This window comes from Scardinius erythrophthalmus (assembly GCF_964197995.2).
Source record: "Scardinius erythrophthalmus genome assembly, chromosome: 1".
NCBI lineage: Eukaryota > Metazoa > Chordata > Actinopteri > Cypriniformes > Leuciscidae > Scardinius > Scardinius erythrophthalmus.
This window is the reverse complement of record NC_138221.1, coordinates 11,162,620-11,183,369: the sequence shown is the minus strand read 5'-3', so window position 1 is coordinate 11,183,369 and position 20,750 is coordinate 11,162,620. Positions and strand designations below refer to the sequence as shown.

Genomic DNA, 20,750 nt, shown 5'->3' with positions numbered 1-20,750 from the left:
ATGAAATTTGACGGAGGCAACCGCCTCATAATTCTCTATGCAGGAAAAACCCTGCACTTTGCAAGTCCCATTTGTTAAAGGAGAACTTCGGTCAATTTTAACATTGAGCTAATTTTTTTGTAAATTTGGAGTGCTGTCAGTACAAAGAACAACGAGAAAAATCGGTGTTGCCTATACTTGTTATCCTCTTTTTAAAATTTGCACCCATGTTGACTTCAATTACTTCAAACTTTAAACCTGCTCTTAGCCTCTTAACATCCTTGATGTGTCATTACAAGTGCCCAGCCATGTGAGTGATTCCTTCAGAGTGAACACGGGTAAATCTGACTGCAGTAGATGTGAAAGATATGAATAAAAATGATGTTAATTCAGCCAGCGCTCCTACCTGTATTTACATCCTGTTTTCAGTCGAAGTCCACAGTAGTCGATTGTCAAGTTCACGCGCATAGGTTTAGTTACCCATGATCACGCGCATGAACTCGACAATCGACTACTTTGGACTTCAACCGAAAACAGGATGTAAATACAGGTATGAGCGCTGGCTCACATGCATGTGACACTGGATCATAACAGTCCTCAATCTGCATTATGACGATTCCCTCGCATCAGATTCACAGCGTTAGCATACTGCAGGGTTCACCAATCTCAGTCCTGGAGGGCCGCTGTCCTGCAGAGTTTAGCTCCAACACACCTGTTTGAAAGTTTCTAGTATGCCTAGTGAGACCTTGATTAGCTGGTTTAGGTGTGTTTAATTGGGGTTGGAGCTAAACTCTGCAGGACAGCGGCCCTCCAGGACCTAGATTGGTGAACCCTGGCATACTGTGATGATGAAGACCATTGTCCCACATTGTATTCACATGCATACTTTTAAAGTGATAACTCCTGTACTAGGGCAGTAAATAGGCTAGTTATACCCATATTTAACATCAATAGTTCCTTTTTTCACCTCATTTATTATGCTGATGTCTTCAGATCTCCTGTAAATTGACACTTAAAGCTCATTTCATTGGCGCCAACAGACTGAGGAAATTTTATTTGTTTGCTACAAATATGTACATTTATTTCTGTTCATGCTTTCAATTGTTTGTGTTTTCAGCATGTCAAAGGCTCGCTCTACCATGCTTTGCTCATGGGAGTGTTTGCTGTTTATGATATCGGAACCTTATTTACAGAGTTCAAGCAGAGTTCTTTATCCACTTGTTCTTACCGGTAAATACGCAATTAGCATAAAACTGTTTTTTTTTTTTTTTTTTTAAATAATGTGCTTCCAAATTAAATTGAACAAAATATCCACCTCTTTTATAAATTTTTACAGTTTTGGATAATATCCTTCCTTTTAATGAAAGATCTCTCATTAACCATGAGTTTAATTTTTGTTTAATTTTCCTAATAATTGGTGTAAAATGCTAATTATTTCTCAGTTTTTGATCTTTACAGATATTAATACCTAAATAATCTACTATCTCCTTTACTGGAATACCAAGTATGTTATTATGATTACATGTGTTCAAATGGAATAACAAACATTTTTTTTAATGTTTAAAAAAACAGATACAGAAGAGAAAATATTAAGGCACTCAATAGCTTTTTTTTAATTATTATTTCAGGCCATGGTTTGTGTTACAAGAAAGAAAAGAAACGGTGAAATGGGACAGCCTTGTTGGATACCTCTATTGATTTTAAACCTGGATGACGTTTCATATGATAACTTAACTGAGCTGTTACAGTCATTGTACAGTGGTTGAATAGCTTTTTTAAAGTATACTCCAAAACCAAAATAATCTAAGGTCTCTAACATACCTTTTACTCACGACATGCTAGCTGGCAACAAAGGATTCCATTCATTATGCTAAGCTAAGCTAGCGGCGGCACTGCCAAACTAAAACAATACATGCACTGAGACAAAAATCTGTTTTATGGCCTTCTCCAGTGTGAAGTTTCTGGGGATCTTCAATTAATCTTCTGTAGTAAAGGACTTCTGCACTGAAACACACACTGCCGTGTCTTTTCTGCCGTAATTTATTAATGAATCTTCTCCTTTGTGTGAATCTTCAAGTGTTTCTTCATGACTGACGCCCAATGAAACTGTTTACCGCACTGATCACAGTTAAATGGTCTTTAAATAGTCTTTCTTTAGAATGAGAAGCTGAAGTGATTTCAGAGCGAAAGCCTGAGTCTCTTCTTCCCAGTGTGAACTCTCATGTGACGCTTAAGAGTTGATTTGTGTCTGAAACTAGTTCCACACTGAACACACATGTGTGGCTTTTCTCCAGTGTGGATTTTCATGTGCCTCTTAAGGGATGATGATTGTGTGAACCTCTTCCCACATTGAGCACATGTGAACGGCTTCTCTCCGCTGCTTTTCTCCAGTGTGAATTCTCTCATGTGTTTTCAGAGTTGCTGACTGACTGAATCTCTTGTCACAGTGTGAACACTTGTAAGGTTTTTCTCCAGTGTGGATCCTCTTATGTTTAGTCAGAGTTGTTGAATGACTGAATCTCGTCACAGTGTGAACACTTGTAAGGTTTTTCTCCAGTGTGGATCCTCTCATGTGTTTTCCGAGATGATGAGTGACTGAATCTCTTGTCACAGTGTGAACACTTGTAAGGTTTTTCTCCAGTGTGGATCTTCTCATGTGCTTTCAGAGATGCTGACTGACTGAATCTCTTGTCGCAGTGTGAACACTTGTAAGGTTTTTCTCCAGTGTGGATCCTGTTATGTGTTTTCAGAGCTGTTGACTGCTTGAATCTCTTGTCACAGTGAGAACACTTGTAAGGTTTTTCTCCAGTGTGGATCCTCTCATGTGTTTTCAGATTTTCAAACAGGATGAATCTCTTGTCACAGTGTGAACACTTATAAGGTTTTTCTCCAGTGTGAATTTTGTGGTGCCATTTTAATTGTTGAGCTGTCATAAAATTCTTCCCACACTTAAAGCACACGTACTCAGTGTGAATTTTCTGATGTTTATGTAAATGCCACCACTGTGAATAACTCTTTCCACACACAAAACATGAATGTGGCTTCTCCTTCGTATGAACTCTCAGGTGTCTCTTCAGGTTTGATGACACAACAAATGTTTTACCACATTGATCACAAGTGAACGGCTTCTCTCCAGTGTGAATTCTCATGTGACACTCAAGTTTATGTTTGTTTGTGAAACTCTTTCCACACTGAGTGCAGGTGAAAGATTTCTTGGCTCTTGTTTTCTTTAAAAATGTATTTTTAGTCTTTGAGTGACTCAAAGGTTTTTCTCCAGGTTTGACATGATGTTCCTCCTTCACTTCACTCAGTTCATCACTCTCCTCCTTCACTTCTCTCAGTTCTTCACACTCCTCCTTCACTTCACTCAGTTCTTCACTCTCCTCCTTCACTTCACTCAGTTCTTCACTCTCCTCCTTCACTTCGCTCAGTTCTTCACTCTCCTCCTTCACTTCTCTCAGTTCTTCACACTCCTCCTTCACTTCACTCAGTTCTTCACTCTCCTCCTTCACTTCGCTCAGTTCTTCACTCTCCTCCTTCACTTCGCTCAGTTCTTCACGCTCCTCCTTCACTTCCATCAGGTCTGACACAAAAGAAAAAGGTTTAATTTAATTTTCAGCACATCAATAATTCGAAGAGTCGAATATGAAAGTGAGCCGTGATGTAATAGCAGAAAGTACTAGTAGACGACTACTATAAAATATTATAATTCTGGTGTTGTTTTCATATGAATTGCATGAATGAGGTACATTGATATTTCAATTATTATTTTCAAGACATTTAAGGCACAAATCGCGTTTCTGAAGTGAGAAATACTAAATATATTTGATTAATTACAGAATTATTTTATGTGATATTAACATTTATACAATAGTGCCAAGGGGTGTGCAATATTGAAATACAATTATCTCTCGATATTTGTTAGGAATTTTCCGATAACAATAATTAAAAACTATTTTGCTGAGTGTTTTGTTCGGTACAGGCCTGTCATGGATAAATAAATATGACAATTAAACCACCACTAGGTGGCATCATGTCCCTGATAGAAATATGAAGATAAAGGATGTAAAAATGAGCCCGATGTGATAGCAGAAAGGAGACACATTTTTTAAATGCAGGTCAAACCAGTTGTCCCAACGTCTGAATCCAATGGTGTGGTAGAAGCTTTCCTGCATGCTGTCTTTTCGGTGCAGAAAGTAATTTAATTCCAATTAAGTATTTATGGTTTAGTTTAGGTTAGGGTGGGGGGATATATTTAATCATCAAGGTAATTCAATCATAAAACTACTATTGTTTTGCATTAAAAAATGCAGTAACTAATAATATTACATTTAATTCTTGGAATAAACATTTTACATGTACAAACCTAATTTGTATATTTGTGGTCATCACATTAAAAAGAACATTTAAATGGGATAATATTAAGAACTTTAAATTTAACTCTCAAAAAGTTGTACGAACTCTGAGATGAATATAAAAACACTCGGCTGTTTCTGCCACAGCATCAGCTCAAAAGCTCACCAAAACCCACCCACTCCAAGAAAAACTCATTAACCGATGACTTTAACTCTTGGAAAAACGCATCATTCTCAATTTCAACAGTAAGAATGAGCCAATTTAAGAACAAAAAGTGTTTTAATTAGCAGGCATTTCACACACGTTTATGCACACACCATGATATCCAAAAACGTGTTGTAGGTGAAAAATTCATTGTTCCTGTGTTTTGTTCATTTGAACTTATTGATTTCATTTAACTGTGTATTGACCATGTGCTTCTGTGGGGGTTTTTCTTTTCTAACAGCTGAAAAAGTGACAGGAAGACTGGATAATAAAATATCTTGCACCTGGACACGAGAAAGGGTCCAGGCAGGAGAATACAGGGGTCGTTTAGCAATAAACGTGGGGTCCCCTGCCCTCCCCTTAGGGGAAGCAGGAGGTAATCTAGCAGGAGGCAATTTAGGTCATAAATGAAGGCCTTTTGAACTATCAAGAATCAAAGAACAGTATAGTCTGCTCAGGGGGGGGGGGGGGGATAAGAAACCAGTCCAAACCAGTGGGAATTAGAAGGTGTCTTTTCTGTAAAATTCCACTAACAGAAGGGTGTGGTCAAGATGTTAGAAACCTGTATAAAATGTCTCAGTTTTATTATGTCTTTAGGCTTTCTGTTTCACATCTGGGTGGCTGCGGTTGCGAAAAGATTCCTCAAAGAATAAAGCCTTTTTCTTCTTTATTACAATTTTGCCTTTTTGAGTGTTGTCTTACACCTGTGATGCTGTTTTTCCAAGTGAGATAAAAATTGCTATTACAGCTGGTGTCAGAAGTAGGATCCTGTGCGGACGCTTCTTCTCCTGGTCCTGAGAGCGGATTTGACGGGAAAGTGCACGACCTCGGCAGCAACAGGCGGCCGTCTCATACCTCGACGGTTTGAGATAGAAACTCAACAGATTACGAGAGAGAGAGGCAAAACCCCGCACTCAGGACCATTGGAGGAAGCTCCCACCAGGACTATAAAGAATCCGCGGATTGCGGGAGAAACAGAAAAAGCATCTCTGGGTAAGACACGGCAAATTGTTTTATTGAAGTTAAGTGTAATTTGATAATTGTGGGTGAACATGAACCATGTTGGCTGAGTTCTGCTTTTGGTACGAGCGAGGTGATTGGTGATTCAGTTAATCACAAATTGATTTTGAGGGAGAAATCGATCTGACAGATTCAGACCGGTTTCTGCCACGCTTGGCTCGTTAGTGGACGGGGATCCACCGTGATTCAGATAATCACAAATTGGTGAGTGATTGTGTTCTGCTCAAAATTTATGTCAGTTAATTAAGCGCAAAGCGCACGTGAGAAAACTTTGAGTAGAGCGTAATTACCAATTGAAACCCGACCGATCTTGGGGTGACGAAAAGATCGGGTCTGTCGAAGACGTTTGACAGATACTGTAAGGCACGTGTCGAACTGTGAAATCCAAAAGGGAAACTCAGCCAAAATGGGATCATCAAGCAGTAAAACAGATAATTTTTATACACCAATTTTCTGTCAAATGAGAAATAATTATGGTGGTAAATGTATGACTGACATACAGAAACTGATCAAATATCATGATTTCCCTGAAGCGGGAACATTGAGTAAAATAAGACTTAATGTCGTGAAAGAGTCAGTGGAAAAGAACGCAGGAAAACAGAGAAGCTGTTGTATGCGTGTCAAGCATATTTGTGTGGATTGCGAAACGACTATATTGTGTTGGGTAGAAGAAGCTGATAGACGGGAACGAAAACAAATACAAAAAGAATTAGCATTTAGTGCTGAGAATGTTGTGTGTGTAAAAACAGTTCCATTGGAACAGAATGCTACTAATGAACCGAATGTATGTGCTTTTCCACATGTGTCCGAGGTGGCAACAGCTCCGCCACCAGCGTACAACACAAATCACTATCCCGTGGCAGAGATTTCGGCCCTAAAGGTCGATCTTGATCTGGACCGCTCTCCATTACCCCCGAGAACCGCAGAACAACTGGCACAGGACAGAGCGCGAATCGAACTGGAGGAAGCCAACCGAAGAGCCGCGCAAGCAGAGGCAGCGCGAGCAGAGGCAGAGGCAAGAGCAGCGCAAGCAGAGGCGGAGACCGCAGAGCGAGTTGCACAAATGGTAACAGCAAGGCTTCAGGGACAGCTACCAGCACCGCCAGTACAGCAGGGGGAGGCAGACTCCTCAGCACAGGCCGCGGCAAGCAGCGAAGACGACGGAGAGGGGGAAGTTTCCGGGAAGACAGTTCCGGACACCCCGAAAGACGATAGACCGGGGACAAGCGGTCTGCCAAGGCTCACAAGATCACAAATGAAGCAAGAAAAGGTCAGTTTCACAGCGGCAAAGGTTAAAGTGTCGAATGTGACTGCTCCGATGGTTGAAGTTGCGGGCACGGACGGCCCAATGCTAGTTTTCAGAGCATGGACTATGTCAGACATGAAGGATGCAATGGCACATCTGCCAGATCCGCGAGACGCGGGCGAGAACTTTGCCAGCGAACTGCTCGCAGTGTGTAGGGAATTCAGCCCCACCACACAAGAACTGAAACGATTGCTAACGATAAGAATGGGCGCTGCGAACTGGGGCAAAGTGGCTGGCAAGCTGACAAAAACAGACGTTAGAAGAGTGCACGCCGACTGGGACCATGTCAGCAACGAACCGTACAGGAACGAAGTGGAAAACTTCTCAAAGCACATCATAGAAGCTTTCCCTGCGCGTGTGGACACCGAAAAAATCACGTGCGTCCAGGAAAAGAACGAGACGGTGAGAAGCTATTATTTCAGACTTTTTGAGACATTTGCAAAGTACAGTGGCATAACTGAACCAGGCGACAGGGGAACAAAGGCAAGCACGTGGGAGAAACATCTGATGGGCTATTTCCTACAAGGTCTGAAACCCGAGATCAGGAGGGGAGCGAAAACCAGCTACGTAGGCTGGGAAGACGGTCGTCTGAACAGAATGCTGCAACACGCCATTCACGCCGAAAGAGACATCGAAGAAAGGAGCGGGAGGAAAAATCCCGTCACAATGGTAGTTGTGCAGCAACAACAATCGCAACAACCCAATAAGCCTGAAAGTTCCGGTTCAAACCACGCTAATCGAAAAGGACAGAGAAGAAGAGCTGCTGGGGGAAGATGGAGCTGTTACATTTGTGCAACGAATGACCACATGATCAGAGACTGTACAAAATGTAGATTCTGCAAGAAGGAAGGGCATTGGAGCACCGCGTGTCCGGTCATGAATGCTGATTGAAACGAGGGGGCTGGGGAGCGGGACGGAGAGAGTTCGATTCTTGGTGGCGGATCTCTGGCTACAGCAAAGGGAAGTGAAAATATTCTTACTAACACATGCACACACGACGCAAACACAAACACATACACTGATTCTTTTTCTGCTTCTTGCAATGAAGAAACTGCTTGCAAACCACTTTGTGTGTCTGATGAAACTGTGAACAAAGCTGTGAATGATGAGTGTATGAGATTGTACAAAAGCGCAGGGTTTTCTGAAATGCCTATTTATCCATTACGGGTCAAAGGGGTAGTTATTGAGTTCTTAGTCGATTCTGGAGCGAGCCTGTCAACATTACGACCATGTGATTTACCATGCATTCCGAATTTAACCGGAAAAGTGTTTGAGAGCACTTCAGCCTCAGGCCATTTGATTTCTGACCGGTTAACCGAGCCGTTAGAGTGCGAAACGGAGGGTGGACGCTTTTTCAAACACGAGTTTGTTTGGTCACCCGGCTGTCCCGCACCTCTGATGGCCCGTGATCTAATGTGTAAATTAAATTTGTCTCTCTGTGCCGATCAGTATGGAATTAGCATAGAGGAGACATCACAAATTACTTGCACTAAAATTGAGCCGAAGTGGGCTTATGTCTGGCAGGTTACAAATATTGATGGGGCAGAAAAGATTTTGAAATTGGCAAAGAATCGCACAAACCCAGTCAATACAGAGTTTATGACAAATGAGAAAATGCATTGTACTTCACATGTGGTGGCCGAACGTGATTCAGATTTTGAGAAAATGTGGTTTACTGCTGTGCAGGATGAGAGTGTGAAATTTGACAAGATTTTCTGGACAGAGAATGTGTGTGCGTTGTCTGCAGTGTTGTCTGACAGTCAGAAGGCTTGCTATCTGATGACGGAGAACACTGCATGCCACTTATCTGTCTCGAAGGCCATAAGCCAGCAATGGAGAGATGTAGGGCTGTTTGTGAAAAAGTGTTTATCAGCCACAGACTGGGTGAAAGTTGACACACACACAGCAGAGAGCAAGAGTGTGGGGGCATTTAAGTCAAACTGTGATTTTAAACTTGAGGTCAAAAGAGACATGATTGCTATTGGGAAAAATGTGACAGCACAGGGGGGTATTTCTGCTTCAGAAATCGATATTTCTTTGGTACAAATACCACCAAACCTGTGGGCAAAAACCAAATATGACGTAGGCCTCATTAAGGGATGTGAACCAGTTGTGATAACACCAAAATCTGATTTCAGACCATGTAAAGCGCAATATCCCTTGAAACGTGAGGCAATAGAGGGCATAAAACCAGTGTTTGATGCTCTGCTGAAGGAGGGAGTAATTAGACCTTGCAATGATTCACCTGTCAGAACCCCCATTTTTCCTGTAAAGAAAGCACAGAACCCAGGTGAGCCATTGCAATGGAGATTTGTTCAGGACCTCCAGGCGGTGAATTCAGCAATCATCGCTCGCGCCCCCCGGGTACCCAATCCTTATACCATTCTAACTCAGATTCCAGAAAATGCAACATATTTTACTGTGGTAGATTTGGCTAATGCTTTCTTTAGCGTTCCAGTTGATGAGAAAAGCCAGTTTTGGTTTGCATTTGATTTCAATGGCAAGGGGTACACATTTACGAGATTATGTCAGGGTTTTTGTGAGGCCCCAACTTTATACAATGAAGCGCTCAGAAGAAGTATTGAGAATTTGACTTTGTCAGAAGGAACAGCACTGTTGTCATATGTTGATGACCTTTTGATTTGTTCAGTGAATGAAGCTGTGTGCAGGGCTGACAGTGTGTCTCTCCTCAAGCATCTCGAGAGGGAGGGCCACAAGGCCAGCCTTTCCAAGCTGCAGTTTGTGAAACAGGAAGTGACCTTCTTGGGGCATGTTATCAGACCGAATAGCAAAGCATTGTCACAGAAAAGGGTGCAGGGCATAAAAGAAGCCCCAAAACCTGTAACAAAAAAACAGATGTTGTCATTTTTGGGGATGTGTGCTTACTGCAGGACGTTTATCCCCAATTATGCCATTTTAGAACAGCCCCTACGAGCCCTTACAACAGGGAAGGGGTTGAGATCATGTGACAGACTTGTTTGGACAAGTGAAGCTGAGATAGCATTTGATAACATGAAAAGGCAGTTGTGTATGGCTCCATCGTTAGGCCTTCCGGTCGTTGACCGTCCGTTCACGCAAATGGTCGATGAGAGAAATGGCTTTATGGCTTCTGTGCTCCTGCAAAAACACGGAGATCGTTCCAGACCTGTAGCCTATTTTTCCAGCAAACTAGACCCTGTAGCAGCAGGACTGCCACACTGCCTCCGGGCAGTGGCGGCAGCTGAGCTGGCCGTAATGGCTTCAAGAGAGTTTGTGGGCTATGCTGATTTGACCTTAGAGGTCCCACATGCGGTGTCTTTTTTTTTTTTTTTTTTTTTTTTTTTTTTTTAACCTTTATTTAACCAGGTTATCTCATTGAGATTTAAAACCTCTTTTCCAAGAGAGACCTGGCCAAGATGACAGTGTATTGACAGCGCACAGTAACAAATATAAACAACAAACACACATACATAAACAATCAGCATAAGACTACTTAAAAATACATATTAAAAGCAGTGACAGCAATTTATAGCATCTATTTCCAAAGATTTCATGTAATGTTTAAATTGACCAAAAGAAATCAAATTTTGCAACTTCAAATCAATCTGCAATGTGTTCCATGTGGAAGGGGCTGCATAACTAAAGGCCTTCTTACCAAGCTCTGTACGGACCATAGGTACAGACAACAAATACAAATTACCAGAACGCAAATTGTAGGAACAGTTGCTACGAGACATATAAGTGCAAAGATAAGAAGGGAGCATATCCAACATAGACTTATAAATAAACATAAGCCAATGAATGTGCCTCCTCATTGATAATGAAGGCCATTGTGTCATTTTATACAAAGTACAATGATGTGTTGATGCTTTACATCCAGTCACAAATCTTAGTGCACTATGAAAGACTGTATCCAATGAAGATAAACATTTATCAGGCGCATTTCTATAGAGCAGGTCACCATAATCAAGTGCAGTGAGAAATGTTGCAGCAACCAATCTCTTCCTGGTTTTCCAAGAAAAACAGGCTTTATTTCTAAAATAAAATCCTATTTTTAATTTGAGCTTCTGTACCAGTTTTTCAATGTGCAACTTAAAAGAGAGCTGATCATCAATTATTATACCCAAGTACTTATACAATTTGACTTGTTCAATCTGTTCTCCATGTATATTAAAAATATTTGGAAGACTTTCAAAAGACTTCTTAGATTTTGAAAAGAGCATAGTCTTAGTTTTCTCAACATTTAAAACTAATTTAAGATGATACAGTTGTGCCTGAACAAGATTGAAAGCAGTTTGTAGATGTGAAAAAGCTTGGTGTAAAGTTGCAGCCTTACAATAAATAACGGTATCATCCGCATAAAAATGAAAATGAGCTTGTGGGATGTCTTGACCCAAGTTATTAATATAAATAGTAAATAAAATTGGACCCAAAACTGATCCTTGCGGTACACCACTAGATACAGTCAGTGTTGCTGATTTAAGATTGTCCGAATAAACACACTGCGTTCTATCTGCCAAATAATTGGTAAACCAATCTACAGTATGGTCAGAAAAACCAATATTATGTAGCTTTTCCAATAAAATGCAATGATCCACTGTATCAAATGCCTTAGATAAATCTATAAAAAGAGCTACGCAGGTGTTCTTACAGTCCACTGCTTCAATAAAGTCATTAATGACCTTCATTGTTGCAGTAGTAGTACTATGCTGCCTTCGAAACCCAGACTGTAAGTCAGACAAAATGTGGTTGGAAAGCAAATAATCCTTTAACTGATCACCAACCAGAGTTTCTAAAACTTTAGCTAAAATTGATAACTTAGAGATCGGTCTATAATTATCCAAATGGGCAGAATCACCACCCTTTAAAAGAGGGAGTACATAGGCCGATTTCCAGATTAATGGAATCTCATTGCAGACTAAGGTGAGATTAAAAATAATTGAAATTGGTTTAGCAATAAAATTAGCAGCTATTCGCAAAAAATAAGGCTCTAAATTGTCAGGGCCCGGAGATTTACTAGGGTCCAAAGCAACAAGAGCTGATTGCACATCTGCGACAGAGAAAGGCTTTAGACAAAATACCTCTTTGCTTGCCCCAGATTTCGTTGGTGGTACTGATGAATTCAAACAGTTTGTCACGTTTGAATTTCCTACAGGGAGCTGACGCTCAAACAAGGAACCAGCTTCCACAAAGTGCTTATTAAAACAATCCAACATTGCAGGCTTTTCTGATATAACGGCTTTATCATTGATAATATATGGAGGTAACTCATTGTAAGCATTCATGGAGCATACCGATTTCAATGCTTTCCAGAATTTACGGGGATTGTTTAGGTTCTCTGTTGTAGCTGCTAAATAAAAATCAGATTTTGCTTTTTTGATACAAAATGTGCAGCGGTTGCGCAGCTGTCTAAAACTGAGCCAATCTGAATCTGTCCCAGATTGCCTTGCTTTAGCCCAGGCTTGGTTTCTCTGCCGAAGAAGATTAGCCAACTCCGGAGTAAACCATGGGTTATCCCGTCCCTTTACTCTTAACCTCCGAAAGGGAGCATGCTTATCCACAATTCCACTAAAACCATCATAAAAATATTTCCAAGCAAGCTCCACATTATCAATAAATGCAATTCTATCCCATTCAAAGCAAGACAAATCATGCAAAAACGCTTGCTCACAGAAGTGCTTCAAGTTTCTTTTAAAAATTATTCTAGGTTTAGTCTTAGAGAGTTTTGTATTTCGTACTGCTGCAATAACACAGTGATCACTCAAATCGTTAGCAAACACACCTACATTGGAGTATTTATGAGGTGTGTTTGTCAAGAACACGTCAATAAGTGTAGCTTTATTAGGATTTCTAACATTAGGTCTAGTAGGAGTATTTATTATCTGTGTAAGATTTAAACCATTACAATGATTTTTAAAATCATCAGACACAGATGATAACCAATCCCAATTTAAATCTCCCACTAAAACAATATCATTGCAATCAAATTCATTTAGAAATTTCATCAAATTTGGTAAAGCATCGGCAACAGCAGAAGGGGGTCTATAACAACCAATAACAGTAATATGCTGTAATATGGTCTTTGATCTTGCAGGAGCAGAGAACCTCACACTTGTCTACAGCCCGATGGCTGAGGTATCATACGATTTTGCTTGATATGCCAAATGTCACTGTCAAAAGATGTACGAGACTGAATCCAGCGACTCTTTTGCCAACGCAGCAGGATGGCGAAGAGCACCACTGTTGTTTGTCTGCTCTCGAACAACTATGCACGCCACGGCCAGATTTGTTAGACATTCCGCTTGAAAACTGTGACAATGTCCTCTTTGTGGATGGATCTGCGTCAAAAAATCCACAAACAGGACAGAATAATGTAGGTTATGCGGTGACAACTGAATTTGAAACTGTAAAATCTGGCAGATTGCCATCTCACTACTCAGCACAGGCAGCTGAGTTAGTCGCCCTGACTGAAGCATGCAGACTAATGACTGGTAAATGCGTGACGATTTACACAGACTCGCGTTATGCTTTTGGGGTCACACACGATTTTGGCGCTCTGTGGAAACACAGGAAGTTTTTGAAGTCTGACGGTCGACCCATACTGAATGCTACTTTGGTATCTGACCTTTTGGAGGCCATTCTGCTTCCAGACAAAATTGCAGTCTGTAAATGCGCAGCGCACACTAACGATAAGACTTCTATCTCCACAGGCAATGCCAGAGCAGATATGGCGGCAAAAACAGCGGCAACAACCCAGACTGCAGCAGATAGCAGCGCCGCCACCTGTGTATCAATTGACATTAACCTTCATAACAACATTTCTCCTTGTTTACAGAGCATGCAGTCTTTTTCCACAGGAGCTGAGAAAAACAAATGGAAGGCGGCAGGCTGCCGCCTTGTGGATGATGTATGGACATCTGTTGGGGGGGAAGCCGTGCCTGCCAAGCCACTTTTTCCAGCATTATTCTAGATTGACACATGGGAAAGATCATGTGTCAAAGGCGGGGATGATTATGCAAATGAGAGAATTGTGGTTTACCAAAGGGTTCACAATATATGCTGAAAATTTTTGCAAAAAATGTGTGATTTGTACCGCATACAACATTGCACGGGGCATCAAAACACCGCTGGCAAGCCAGCCAGCCCCAGACGGGCCATTCGAATATTTGATGGTCGATTTCATTGAACTGACCCCTTGTGGAAAACAGAAATATTGTCTGGTTTTTGTTGATATGTTTTCAAAGTGGGTGGAAATTTTTCCCACCTCAAAACAGGATGCTGCGGCAGTGGCGAAAGCGCTGCTAACCGAGATCCTGCCCCGATGGGGCGTGCCAAAGAAGATAAGCTCAGATAACGGGCGTCATTTCGTCAATGAGACGATCAAACAGGTGGGTCAGTTCTTGGGAATCGATCTGAGAACACACTGTGCATATCACGCTGCCAGCGGAGGTGCGGTTGAACGTGAGAACCAGACGGTGAAGACCAAACTGGCAAAATGTTGCGAAGAAACGGGATTGTCATGGGTGAAGGCACTACCCATTGTACTGATGTACATGAGAATGAGAAAGAGAGTAAAAACGAATTTGAGCCCATTTGAAATTCTATTTGGTAGACCACCATTCATGGGTATAGTGGGGGAAAAAAGGCGGCTTCCATCAACAGATGTGTGTGAGAATGAAATGTTGAATTACTGAAAAAAAATGTCGTGTCTGCTATCTGCTGTTTCTGTGCAGGTAAAGGCAGCTCAGAGCAAGGTGGCAGAGACGTTCCTGCACAACGTCAGACCAGGTGATTACGTGGTGATCCGCGACCTCAGGAGGAAAAGCTGGAGAGCGAAACGGTGGCTAGGACCGTTCCAAGTCTTGCTGGTCACGTACACGGCGGTGAAGGTCGGGGAACGAGCGACTTGGGTTCATGCCAGCCACTGCAGGAAGGTTCCGCCCATATCGGAAGAGCAACAGGAGGAGGAGTCCCAAAGACAGCAGCAAGCTCAACAATAAGCCCTAAAGACAAGCAGGTGCAAGATCACTCAGAGAAAGTGGTGAGACCAGTGTGCAGAATAAAGCCATTTGTACAGTCAGAGACATTGACCATTGAACTAACAGAACGTAAAGATTTACTGGCAACAGATCCCCACATTCTAGCAGCAGCAACAAGCGGAGTGGAATACGAGCTGTGAGAAGGAAGCTGGGAGAAAAGGAGGGTTCTGATTGCACAGGCAGTATCAGATTGCACACTGCACATCAACAAAGACTGATAAGACTCTGAGTGGTAAAAACACAGTTGCAGAATTAGACAAGATGGATCATTCAAAGCCATGGCATCCATTCAGAATACCGGGAATGTGCGGACTTTGTAAAAGCACGTTCATCTTAACCTTGATATCAGTGACTATTTGTTCTGAAACATCTGTGCTGAACAGCATCATCAGACAGCGTGATAAAAGAGACACATTCACGGAAGTGGAGCTGGTGAAAGGACTGCACGGAAGCATCATCACGATAGAGGAGGGATCAAGTGTGGCTTTCAAGTGTAACCCATTCCAAAAGAACTGTCTTGGGTGCGATGGACATAACCAAGAGCACGCACATTTCTACTTCTGCGAAAGCCCATGTAAGTGGACCGACGTAAAAGCATACGCTCATCACTACAGGACAGAATACGATGAAAGATTTCAGGTGTACGCTGAAGACAAAATGAGTAACAACAGATACGGGATGAGAGTGGAATTGAAACATGCGACACGTGCTGACCAAGGCAGGTACTACTGTGCCCTGGACTTGACTGAAACTGACTGGTATGAGACAATAGACATTATGGTAATCGAGGCAACCAGACCACAAGCAGCAACAACGACGGCACCTTTCTTGTCACCTGTGCCACCCGAGGTCGAACAGGCTACTGAAGAAGAACTGGCCTGGATGGGGGACGAAGACACAGGCAAAGGTCAGATAAATCCTGAAGTAAAGAAAGCAATGATGAAATGCCAGGGAAACAAGGCGTGTGCACTGGCACTTTTGCAGAAGGAGGAGCTACAGATCAAGACGAGCTGCTGGATGTGTCTTCAAATGTCACATGCATGGAAAGCTGTCCCCCTAGTGGCGGCTACTGTTAATGAAACTAAGTGTCTGATTCCTCAGCAGATGACTGATGTGCTAAAAGCTGCTGTGGAGCTAGAGAGAGGAGGGACACCAACGGAACAGCCTGCTGACAACTGCGATCATGTTGAGCAGTACAACAACACTGAGATTGCAATTCCACCTCTGAGAGTAACCTCCGCACAGGGAGATGTTTGTGTTTGCTTCAACAGACCGAGATCACTGAAAGTTGGGTGGTCTGATTGCAGGATCAAAATCAACGTGCTGGATGGGACAATGGACAATTGCACAGCAAACGTCAACGACAAAGAGATCGCCTTTAAGTGTCCATTTGGTAAACTGTATCAAAGTTCACCTGCAGCAGTTTGGGTCTGTGGTGATAGAGCATATCACCGTATGCCAAAAAAGAACTGGTCAGGGTGTTGCTATCCAGCTTTAATGAATGTGGGTACTTCTGTGTACTTGCCAAACAAAGGGGGTAAAAGAGAAAAAAGAGATATTAACATTTTGCCTGATGCTTTGCCAAATAATTATGCAGGATATACATTGGCAGACCCGTGGACAACACCAGGGGCAAACATAGGTTGGTCAATTTTCCTGGGGGTGGGAACAACTGTAGCAATCAACAAGATCAATGGGTTAGCATGGACGGTACTAGCAATAGCCAATAGCACAGAAAATGCCTTTACCCTAATAAACGATGAGATGAAATTAGTTCGCGAAGCCGTCATTCAAAATAGATTGGTTTTGGACACTCTCACGGCAGAGAGGGGTGGAGTTTGCAAAATGTTGGGAGTATCGTGTTGTTTTAACATTCCTGATTACAGTGACAACTTAACCAATATCATCGAGCACATGAGAGAAGCTGTAAAGGAGCCGCCTCAGGCTGCTGGTAGTGAGTGGATGGAGTGGCTGATGTCCGCATGGTCTGGGTGGATTTTCAGAATAATTCAAACTGTCGTGCCAATTGTGGGTATGGGATTATTAATTCTGTTTTGTTTACCATGCATTATGAAGTGTGTTTCCAGCTCAGTGCAGAGATTAATCAAGGCGGGGACAGCAGCGCCAGTTCAAGCAGTGAAACTGACTCTGTATCCAATAACTGATGGGGAGCAGGGTGATGATTATGACAGTGATGAAGTGTATGCCGACATGGGTTAAATGTGTTTTCCTTTTGCCTTTCTGGGATCATGAAAGGGGATTTTCTAAACTTTGATTGTTTAGGATGTGATATCATTGATTGACAGTTCTATTTACTGTGTTTTCCTTTATTATTATTATTATTATTACTGTTTCTTGTTCTGTTTTTTTTATTGCAAGAGTGATGATGTGTTCAGAAGGTTTAAAGCAGCGGTCGCCCGTGTTACGAGGTGATGTACAAGTGTAAGGGTTTGAAATGAGGGATTTCCTTTAATGTATTTTGTGTTTAAACCTTTTCTCTATTTTAAAACTGTGAAATCGGATACAGGGTAAATGAAGTTTTTCCATAGTATTATTTTTCCTTCATATAGGGTGTCCGAGGGTCCGACTTGGTGTTGGGGTTGCGATGACAGTATTTATCCGACTAGCCCGGCCTCGTATGAATCTTTACTTGCTTGCTAAACAATTGAGGGCCTATCCCTTACAAAAACAGCCTAAACTTTTCCATCTCAGATTTTCCTACAAGTTTCAAGTAAAATGATCAGGTATATGAAAGTCAGTAATGAGGAGTATAACTGTGATGTGAAGAGAAAACTTGAAGTTGTTGTATTTTCTTGAGAATTTAATAGTAAAATGGATTTGATTAATTTTAGAAAGTAGAAATGAATTTTTTTTTTTTTTTTTTTTTTGTTGGTTATCAGAGAATGATAAAAAGGGGGGAATTGTAGGTGAAAAATTCATTGTTCCTGTGTTTTGTTCATTTGAACTTATTGATTTCATTTAACTGTGTATTGACCATGTGCTTCTGTGGGGGTTTTTCTTTTCTAACAGCTGAAAAAGTGACAGGAAGACTGGATAATAAAATATCTTGCACCTGGACACGAGAAAGGGTCCAGGCAGGAGAATACAGGGGTCGTTTAGCAATAAACGTGGGGTCCCCTGCCCTCCCCTTAGGGGAAGCAGGAGGTAATCTAGCAGGAGGCAATTTAGGTCATAAATGAAGGCCTTTTGAACTATCAAGAATCAAAGAACAGTATAGTCTGCTCAGGGGGGGGGGGGGGGGGAGATAAGAAACCAGTCCAAACCAGTGGGAATTAGAAGGTGTCTTTTCTGTAAAATTCCACTAACAGAAGGGTGTGGTCAAGATGTTAGAAACCTGTATAAAATGTCTCAGTTTTATTATGTCTTTAGGCTTTCTGTTTCACATCTGGGTGGCTGCGGTTGCGAAAAGATTCCTCAAAGAATAAAGCCTTTTTCTTCTTTATTACAATTTTGCCTTTTTGAGTGTTGTCTTACACCTGTGATGCTGTTTTTCCAAGTGAGATAAAAATTGCTATTACAGTGTCATTCAGCATGCACAGACCTCCTGTACGATAATCCGACAACAAAAAAATTAACAGCAATAATGCTTGTGCCTTTGTGTTGCACTTTAACTTCGGACAAAACTACAGTACATCTTTCCTTAAGTACATGAAACATAATGCAGTATTAGTCTGGACGCTTTAAAATATATCCTGATATTTGAATTCGGTTGAGAATTTACCGCTTTAAGACACAATGGAGAATGTCAAGCATGATGTGAAAGACTCATAAAAAGAGGGTAAAACATCATCCTGCACCAACATAAATTTCCACAAAAATGTGTTCTGCTAATAATGACACGTATTAGCCAAAACATGGCTTTCAGATATTACAAGAGATGACAGGAAATTAACATTATCAATATAAGAAAATGTTAAAGTAAAGGTAGTTTGACCTACCATAGCACTTTGATAAAAAAAACAACAACTTTAAACTGATACGTTAGTTAAGTCAAGTCACTTTTATTTATATAGTGCTTTTAGCAATAGGTGCATAAATAAAATAAAATGCATTATCCTATGTGAACAAGTAAATGCTAACTAGGCTATTGCAGTTACTTTATCAATGTATGTGTGGATGATACCACATGTGTTGATGAACCCTCTGAACAAATAGGCTCACACAAATCAAAATATGCAACTGACACATAATAAGCATAGAATTACAAAATATACACAACTTACATTCAGCTGTTGAACCAATAAAGTTCCTCATAATAGGGTTTCTTGCATCTGGCTCAGTTGAGCAAACACTCAAAGCCATGCCAGTACCTCACTAAACACTCTTACTTGTCTCTCTTAAAAGGATAGCCCTTCCCGTAGAAACCTCCCTAGATCCCCCTTGAGGCGGGGAGTAGCATTACAGCACAAGAAATGGAACAGCCTTTCAGAACTGTTACAACTGTATGTAAAAAAAAAGGGCGACCCAGGTGTAAAATAAGTGTAAATAAGGGAGCTAATCTGACCTGAAGTTGACAATCTATATGAAGGTTTCTCCAACCTCTCTCTACTGAACATTTGTTGAAAATCTTTACCCATTTCATAGTTGAACTGTTTATTTTAAATGTGATGAAGTGCTTGAATGTTTCTAGCATGAATGTTCTTCAGCATCATGAATGAATGAAGAATAAACACCAACCTCTTTGTTCTTCAGGATCTTCAGTGTGTTTCATTCTGCAGGGTTCTGGATCACTCATGTTCTCACTGTCCTCTTTAATAAACTCAGTCTTTGCAGATTTCAGCTCTTCCTGATGCTCTGATGCTCGTCTTCACTTGTAGCTGATGGGAATTTACAGCATTTATTGCATAATTGCTGTGGGAGGAGCTTCACTGATGATGAATTACAGTGGGAGGAGCTTCATTGATGATGTGATTGCTGCGGGAGGAGCTGATCTGCCAAAAATCAGTAAAAAAAAAAATGTTTTACCTAAATGACACATCTGTAAATAAAAACTGGACATCATGTCTGTCTATCATAAAGTAACTGATGCTCATTTAATTCATAAACCTAATAATTATTCTCATAATTATTCTCCTTCTTCATTCAAAAATTATTGTGGAGTCTGTCACTTCATTAAAAATCAATCTTGAAGTCTTGGGGTTTTGATGCCAGAAAATAAGCCTTACTATCCAAGAAATTATTTTATCTCACAAAGTCGAGTGCTTTTGCAAAAGCAACTCCAGAGTCCAGAATTGAACATTTATACACCTAAAAAGTAATCAATACATACCATATACTTGTGTTTTAAACAGTGAAAATGAGATTAAGGGCTTCAAGTCAAGTCAAGTCAACTTAATTTATATAGCGCTTTTCACAATACAGATTGTATCAAAGCAGCTTCACAGTATTAGATAAAATAGTACATCAGTTTCTAGTGTTTGTTTCTAGTGTAAAACATCCACGTTTGGTAATGCTGATCAATAGTATTGTTGATTGATTTATTAAGTATTAAATTATTAATATAATTAAATTAAGTATCCCCAACTGAGCAAGCCAAAGGCAACAGTGGCAAGGAACCGAAAAACTCCATCAGGTGACCTAATGGAGAAAAAAAAAACCTTGGGAGAACCCAGGCTCAGTCAGAGGCCAGTTCTCCTCTGGCATTTATGAAGTAGAGACCGGATTTAACTGTAAGATTAAAAATATTATATAAATGCCTGGCTGAAGAGATGCGTCTTTAATCTAGTTTTAAACTGGGAGAGCGAGTCTGAGCAACGAACAGTATCAGGAAGGCTATTCCAGAGTTTGGAGCTAAATGTGAAAATGATCTCCATCCTTTGGTTGATCTGGATATCCTAGGTATGACC

The 20,750-nt window shown here is 41.0% G+C and overlaps 1 protein-coding gene across 1 annotated transcript; it reads right to left on the bottom strand.

Annotated features, from left to right (window-relative positions):
- Window positions 1-1,576: 1,576 nt before the first annotated feature.
- LOC308701850 (uncharacterized protein) lies at window positions 1,577-19,701 on the bottom strand. The gene is made up of 2 exons (XM_081384318.1): window positions 19,582-19,701; window positions 1,577-3,562 (listed from the first exon to the last, which is right to left on the bottom strand). Exons 1-2 carry the CDS (start codon window positions 19,637-19,639, stop codon window positions 2,472-2,474), a joined length of 1,149 nt encoding a protein of 382 aa, XP_081240444.1. The 5' UTR covers window positions 19,640-19,701; the 3' UTR covers window positions 1,577-2,471.
- Window positions 19,702-20,750: the final 1,049 nt, after the last annotated feature.

Bases quoted from the DNA above. Each gene is read 5' to 3' on its own strand.
- LOC308701850 (XM_081384318.1), bottom strand. From the start codon at position 19,639: ATGAGTGATCCAGAACCCTGCAGAATGAAACACACTGAAGATCCTGAA. The intron at 3,563-19,581 runs GTTGGTGTTTAT...CTTTTGTGTCAG, and splicing joins AGATCCTGAAGAACAAAGAG to ACCTGATGGAAGTGAAGGAG.